The 7,527-nt window shown below is 35.8% G+C and overlaps 1 protein-coding gene across 2 annotated transcripts; it reads right to left on the bottom strand.

Moving 5' to 3' along the window:
* Positions 1-3,261: 3,261 nt before the first annotated feature.
* LOC142349430 (uncharacterized) lies at positions 3,262-7,115 on the bottom strand. 2 transcript variants are annotated; one of them, XM_075400976.1, is made up of 2 exons: positions 6,284-7,115; positions 3,262-3,898 (listed from the first exon to the last, which is right to left on the bottom strand). In XM_075400976.1, exons 1-2 carry the CDS (start codon positions 7,096-7,098, stop codon positions 3,502-3,504), a joined length of 1,212 nt encoding a protein of 403 aa, XP_075257091.1. In that variant the 5' UTR covers positions 7,099-7,115; the 3' UTR covers positions 3,262-3,501. The 2 variants fall into 2 exon arrangements, with proteins under 2 accessions (XP_075257091.1, XP_075257092.1); XM_075400977.1 differs by having other exon boundaries at positions 3,262-3,883.
* Positions 7,116-7,527: the final 412 nt, after the last annotated feature.

Here is a 7,527-nt window from a genome sequence, read left to right as displayed (position 1 = left end):
ATAATTTTTCTCACTGTATGTTACTTGTTATTTCTTTTTTCATATTTCTGAAATAGGTAGGGTTAGATAAAATTTCTATTGCACGACTCTTTGGGCAATTTACAATTTTCTACCGGCTATGTTTTTGATGAAGATTTTTTGGTAGACCATTTTCGCGTTTTTCTCTAGAATAGTCTTTGACTTCTCAATTGACATTTTTACACTTCTTGATTTTTGAGTGATTTCAATTGCTCTCACCCCAAAAAGAGTTTGCTGTTTAAACAAAACCAATTTTTAGAAAGACCGAAACAAAGCAAAGCTAGCCGAGTGGTTGCTGTTTTTGTGGAGGTGACGGAATCGAATTAGGTGGTCGGGGTTCGAACCCCAACTTTGTTCGATAGTTTAGTACCCATAACGAAAAACTTATTTGAGCTACAGCCCCTGAATTAAATTGCCCCGCCTGTCAATTTCCAACGTTAATTGGTTTATGTTTTTTGATCAAGTTGCATGCTTATTTGTTTTGCTGTGGATATAGCAATTTCCTTTTTGGTGCATACTCCTCTTCCTCAGTGCCTATGTACCAAACATTAGCCTTTTAAATGATGATTGAATGTGACATCGCACCAACAATAAGTTTTAGTCTTTCTAACTGCGTTTTTAGTCGAAAAACTAAGTACCAAAACGCTACTCTGTATTGCAGAGTAGCAACTGTTGCTTATTTGTAGGGTTTAATTTGGTTGCCGTGTAGTATTTCACGTATTCCCTCTTGATTTCTGAGTAATTTTATTTGCTCTCACTCCGATATAAAGTTTGTTGTTCATTGACATCTGTTTTAGAACGTTAACTTCTGAATTCGAACAATGAACTTTAAAATTAGCTGAGTTTGTAATGTATAGCAATTAAAAATTGATGGTAATATTTAAGGTGAAAAGGTCATTTTGAGAATTTTTTACGAAAAGGTCATCCCATATAAGTTCCTCCAACCTATCTAACGTGCCCCCCCCCCACCCTTCGCCTACCCCCAACCCCCCCCCCCCCCCAACTACCCCCCTCCCCCCTCTCACCGTGTCTTTACCCCCCCCCCCCGCCACCCCAGTTAAAAATTATACATTGCTATATAGCATGTTACTATGTAACAAAATTAGCAAGTGCACCCGGGGGGTTGTAAAAGATACAAGCCCACTAAGCTGGGGGACGGGGGCAAAACATAATGGATCAAGATAACCTATAGCATTGTCACCATAAATACAATCAATTGGACCCCATTATTCATTTGAGAATGTAATTTAGGCTATTATTTGTGTCTTTAATTTTGGTAACTATCCGCATTATTTGACTTCAATGACTTCGGAACCACCCGATTTGTATGCTGGTCTAAGCTGAGAATTAGAGTAACCTGATTTGAGAAGCAAAAAACAAAACCTGGCTACTGTTTGATTATATATCATTTATTAATAATTTTTCATGTCATAGTTAAATGAATTGGATGAGAAGTCTAGTGTTTCTCCGTCATACTAATGTTCTTGACAAAAAGTCAGTGATTTTTGAGGACAATTTTTTAATTTTCCGGAATCAAATTTTCGGAAATAGCTCTGATATGACTCCGAGAAAGACTCAAAAACTGAATTTAAATAATGAGGTTAATTGTTCATTATTAAACAAAAATTGATATGCAATAAAACTTCTGAAACAAATGTCGGTAAAAGCTTAGCTTTGGTTGGAAATGGCATTTTTTGACCTTGAAGTCATAGAATAATCTAATTAGAGTGGAAAATTAGTGGCCACAAAGGAATTGAAAGCTGAATGAGAGGGGATTTGAACAAATTGCCTCTAAGTTGATGGAGAAAGAAGATAATTGTTTGCCTATTTTTTGACGTTTTTTTTCCGGCTATTTTTTGACATTTTTTTGGCTTTTTTTTTACTTTTCCGGCTATTTTTGACGTTTTTCGGCTATTTTTGACGTTTTTTGCTATTTTTGACATTTTTTGGCTAATTTTTTACGATTTTTCGGTTCTTTTTACTTTTTCAGCTTTTTTACGTTTTTTTTAGCTATTTTTGAAGTTTTTTGCTATTTTTGTCATTTTTGTCTAATTTTGACGTTTTTTCGCAGTTTTTACGTTTTTCAGACGTGCCAAGTCTTGGCCAAGACTTGCATTTAGACTTGCGCGTTTTGGCCAATTCTTGCATTTATACTGACAAGTGTAAAAAGTGACATGATCATAGCTCTGAATCAGTACTGATATAAGGCTTGCAATTTGGCGTGCCCAGACTGATATTGACTTGCGCTTCAGTCCGGGAAACAGATGATGAAATTAATGAACTGGAAGGGGACGCTAAACTAATATTACTATTATCAATATTGTTAATAATACTGCTCCATCAATTAATACTATTATTAACCTTTAATCATTAATTTATTAATGGACTTACTAATTTAAATTAGAACCATATGAGCAATTAAACAAGTAATTTAAAAAATACTTTCCAAGACCACAAAAAGAATTGGGGAGCTTGAGCCTTTGATTTTGTAAAAAAAATGTCGAACAAGAAGATTTCAGAACCAATTCATACTTTTAAGTTCAGAACACAAGTCACTTGTATTACTGAACAAGATATTTATCATTTCGTTTTTGTTGAACCAAATTCTCCAAATTGTTCAGTTTGCGAATCAATAGCTAGATGCAGAATTTTAGCTTTCAGATATTTTTCAATCAAATTATTTTTGTTACCTGCATCAATATTAAGTTACAGCTAACATCGACATAGTAGTTGAAATAATTGATGCTATAGTTTGTTGTTAGTCCCAAATTGATAAAACTCGTCCTATAAATAAGGGAACACGTATCAAAAATCACTGGTCAGAACATAAATGTCAGTATTTAAATTTTAAAAAGGCATTAGATAAAAGGGAAAAATGGATTGGCTTAGAAATTAGAAAATTGTTGGCGTTTAAATCAAATAGGGGTGAAAAAGCGGGACACCGTTTAAATGACCACACTGATATTCAGAGGCGAATGTTTTAGTGTCTTTCGAACATTCGCTTGGTTCAGCTTTTTAGGACAAGCTATATACGACTGCATGTAATACGTATAATGGTGCTGAAGTTAGTTAATAGATTCAGTTGAAATTTTCACCAATTTTGTGAACAACCAGAAGCAAATTATGAAAAAATCGATAAAAAACGAATATCATTCAAGTCAAACTTTTCAAAATTGGAGTTTTCGTTTAAATTCTTTCCTCCAAAACAATTAAGTTATCATTTGAATAGAACTGACTCTTGAGTGAAGTATAAACACAATTAAACTCAGAAATGTCATTTCGCTCCAAATAAGACTAACTCAGATATTTTTACATTAAATCAGACAATAGTTCATGTCCAATATTTTATGGTTCATTTTATATCACAAATTTTCTATAAAAATTTAGAATATGAATCTAAGTGTTTGAAATTGATTTCTATAACTATGCTAATGACTAAAAAAATTAAACCAATCGAATCGCACATTGCCATATAGTCAATTTCTAGTTGTCGCAACCTATCAGACAAATTTCAAGTTTCTTCTCGTGAACACGATTCGCAATTTCAACAATCGACATCATTCTGATATTGACAGCGGCCTCGTAAGCATCTTTGCTCTTGCAGTATCTGAACACACTTATGCCTCCCACAGTCCCCGCAACTACCACGGGTAAAGCCAAAAGTGCCCCAATACTCACCACAACCCCTGTCGAGACAGTCGCGGTGGCCGCAGCCGCACTTTGAAGTACGGTTGCTGCTGTAGATCCAGAATAGAGAAAGGCGCCAGCACCCGCCATTCCGGCACCACCCACGCCCGCTGCCCCGACCTCTATTCCGGATAGAAGGTCTTTATCTTGTTCGCTCAAAGTTTTGTCATTATCCGAGCTGGACGCCCCCGACATTCAAAAGGTTCCGTTAAAAGGCCTTAGAGGGCGATTGATTGAGGTATTCACTACTTCACGTCTCTTTTTAACACGACTTCATGCAGTTAAGGCAAAATTACACTCCAAATAAAACAATTAAATTTACTTTAAGGGTTAAGATAAATCTAAAGTTCCTAAATGTATGGTAACTTTAATTGCAAGAAATATACATTAAGGTAAACTTTCCCATCTCAGTAAAAATTTTAATCTCACTAACCTTAAAATAGCTTTATCTTTTTACTCTAATTGAGAATAAGTTGACTTAAATTGAATTAGGTTGGTCACAATAAAACAACAGTTAGAAAGTAAGTTCTGTGTACATGTGAAAATAACTTCGCTGTTTTAATGTTACAAGAAATTCTTTTATGTTAAAGTGAACATCGTTATTTCCTGCTTTTTCGAAACAAATAAATTAGAATATAACCAAATGTTAGAAAAAAACTATTTGCTTTTAAAAAAAATTCTACAAATCATCCAGACACCCATTTAAATTCTTTAAGTATGAAACCAAAAAAATTAACTGCATTAACAAATTTTGTTTTATTCCTAAAACTAAATCTTTTTAACGTCTTAATTTTTATTACATTATGAAATTTCATTTAAATCAGCTACATGATCACAATTTTGATCACTCAGATGAAAAGGAACAAAAAACAATGGGTTAGTCCAATTTTGAGCAGTTATCGTCGTGAAGGCAATAATTTTGTTCATCTGCCGCATCAATTGCGTACCACGCCTTTGAGGTGGCATTAGTAAGAAAGTTAGGTTGCAGCAACGATTTAACAATTACGTCAAATGCAGCGGGTTTGCCTGCTTTCCAAGACCGGACAAGGATGTCTCTGCGAAGTGATTGGTTTTTTGGTGTAAAATAAGTTTCTTCAACTGCTGGTGTGAGGTTCACAGATTGAGCAAGCAGACACAATTTCAGCTAGAATTCGGCCCTGTTTTGCAATTTTGTCTAATTTCCGTGACACCCAATGGCATGATCACCATAGATGTCAAAAATTCCTGCTCCAAAGAACTGCAATGGAAGCAGGGACACCTAACCTGTTTTTTGCGCAAACTCTAAAATGATTGGTTGCCAAGATCTGGAATGGGAATATAAAAATGTGCTCCAGCAAGTAGAACAGATAGTGAGAAGTAACAAGCGGTTTCTCTTTAAGAAGCTAAATTCTCTTTGAGATCTTAAATTTTCTCTTTATCAAAAGCTTCTTGGATTCCCTTTGGCCATGAAAAATTGTGGGCTGTCTAGTGGTCTTGACTTGGTGTAAATCTCCTGAAAAACGTTGTAATTTTTTAGTTTTGGCTGGTTTTTCGAAACAAATTTGGTGGACAAAACATAACCAACGCATGGCGCTCTTTACTGATCCTGGCACTGGCAAACTCCCAAATTCAAATTTTTAAGGGTAGAACTACCTGATTCCCAGATTTTTCTGGAAGGAGAGTAAAAAGGATGTCCTCAAATTCTTCTCTTTGTTGGGCGTCCAATTCTTTTTACGATTTCACAACTGAGTCGGTGAACGTTCTGCAACGCAGGGAAAACACCATTTGTGGGATTCCAGTGTAGTAATGTAAGAGATCTCGGGCGCAGTGAGGGTCATAAAGGTAGTGCATCTTTTCAAACAGTACCGTTGTACTGTTTTTCGTTCTCTATCTTTTCATTAAGTTTCATGCAGACGAATTGTCTGCTATTGCAGGAACTTAATGCATTGCGAAAATCAATTTGTAAAACATCTCAGGAACTTACCGAGGTGTGTAATTTTTCATAACAAATCTTAGTCGAATGTATAAGATGGATGGTGTTCAAGTGGAGAGTTCCGCTGCACTCTCCACTCGAACACCCAATTTCACGCTTCTCAAAAAGTCTATTTTTTATGACTTGGTTTCACAAACTGAATTTTTAGCTATTCGACTCCTCAAGGCTCCACCGACTGCAATAAGGCAAATGCCGTCTTTTTGGACATTGTTGAGAGCGATGCACTGCATTTAATTTTTCAACTTTTTTCGGAAAATTCTCCACGGCAGTCTGTGTTTTCTAGGTAAGTTAGTAGTCTCAAATGATTTATGCACAGCATTCAAAAAATTTTGAGATACAATTTTGCAGGTGCGTTTTTCTTTTTTGAACGTTTTGTGATCTCAAAATTGTTATCTCATTCGATTGTTTTGAATAATTCATATTGCAAGCTTCATTCCATAGACCTTTAAAGTCACCGCTGTTCCAACAATTTAATCTTTCCAGAATTTTTTGGCCGTCATCTTGCCTGTGTACTTTTGAATGCACTTAGGCTGCTATTGGCTGCTAATTAATAATTTTAAGTTAAACATTTGCCAGATAACGTTTTTGAATGTGTAGGCTACTAACGATTTTTTCTCTTTGGTCTCTGATCGAATTTCTTCCGCAATATTTTGTAGAGCTGCTTCGGAATGAAGTTGGGTTATTGAACAAGCTTTCTCTCGAATATAATCGAGAAATTTATCACATGTCGCAAAATTTTTGCTCACAATCTGTTCCAATACACCTCTTTTAGTCGCAAACATTTCTTCGAATTGTTCGATATCTTTTCTGCAGAGCTGAAACGTCTGCAGCATTTTGAGCGTGAATTGTAATAATTTGATGGATTTTGATTTAAACGGAACCGTGTCAGCAGCTGCGCAATTTGATATTATTTTTGAGCTTTCTTTGTTAAGACTGTCAACCCTTTCTTTCACAATTTTTTGCCAAATTAAGTTAACTTTTTCGGCCATCTGCTTGCGAGAATCTATATGAAGATTTATTTTGATATCATTTAGCAAACCAGCAAAGTCAAAACGGGTTCTATCCGAGGCGTCGACCATGTAGAATCGGTAGTCTTTTCTGTCTTCTAAAGTCCGGTGATATCCGGATAAATCCCTGGTTTGAATATTAGACAGCTGGTTTCTGGTTGTATCTTTAACTTTTTCCAGAACTTCCGTTTCCGATTTTCGAAGCTTCTGTCCTTTCATAATCGTGATATCTATGTGAGTTCTTATCAGGTAGAAGAAAACCTTTCGGTCAAGAAACTCTCTAACCAGATAACTTGCGTCAGTTCCGAGTTCTTGACTGAAAACTATCAGCACAAATTGAAACTTGTTGGAATCAAGATTGTTTTTGGTGACGTATTCACTGATTTTGTGATCAAATCCGTCAATTCCAGGCATGTCCCAAATCGTAACTTTTACCAAACCTTTTCCATTTTTGCCCACCACCAAAGGTTGAATTTTTGTGTCTCTCCCATCACAGCCAATCCAGCCCCAATGATCTTAGCTTGAGGGGGGGGGGGGGGGGGCTATATAATGGGAAAGACTGGTCTTTCAAATTTTATAAGTCTGAATACCATTTACTGCTTAATGCTACCACCTTTTCACAGCTTTGAAAAATTGAAAAACGAAGCGCTTAAAAAGACTGCATTTACAGATTTTTCACAGAAAATTTTTTTTTTAGATTTTTTGGAGTACAAAGTTTTCTCTGATTACATGATTTTTAGTGTTTTGTTGCAAACTGAAGCATCCCTGGTTGAGGTGCCAGACAGAAGTGATCTCCAGACCATTGTCCAGACGTTTGTGCGCTCGAAGCTACCTCTGATCAGG

Source organism: Convolutriloba macropyga, chromosome 11 (genome assembly GCF_964194025.1).
Source record: "Convolutriloba macropyga chromosome 11, txConMacr16.3, whole genome shotgun sequence".
In the NCBI taxonomy this organism is placed as follows: Eukaryota; Metazoa; Xenacoelomorpha; order Acoela; family Convolutidae; genus Convolutriloba; species Convolutriloba macropyga.
This window is presented reverse-complemented; position numbering and strand designations above follow the sequence as displayed.

Excerpts from the sequence above, each read along its gene's own strand:
- LOC142349430 (XM_075400976.1), bottom strand. The coding sequence starts at position 7,098 with ATGCCTGGAATTGACGGATTTGATCACAAAATCAGTGAATACGTCACC. Across the intron at positions 3,899-6,283 it reads GAGACCAAAGAGAAAAAATC|GTCGGGGGCGTCCAGCTCGG; the intron begins GTTAGTAGCCTA and ends AACCTTTTGAAT.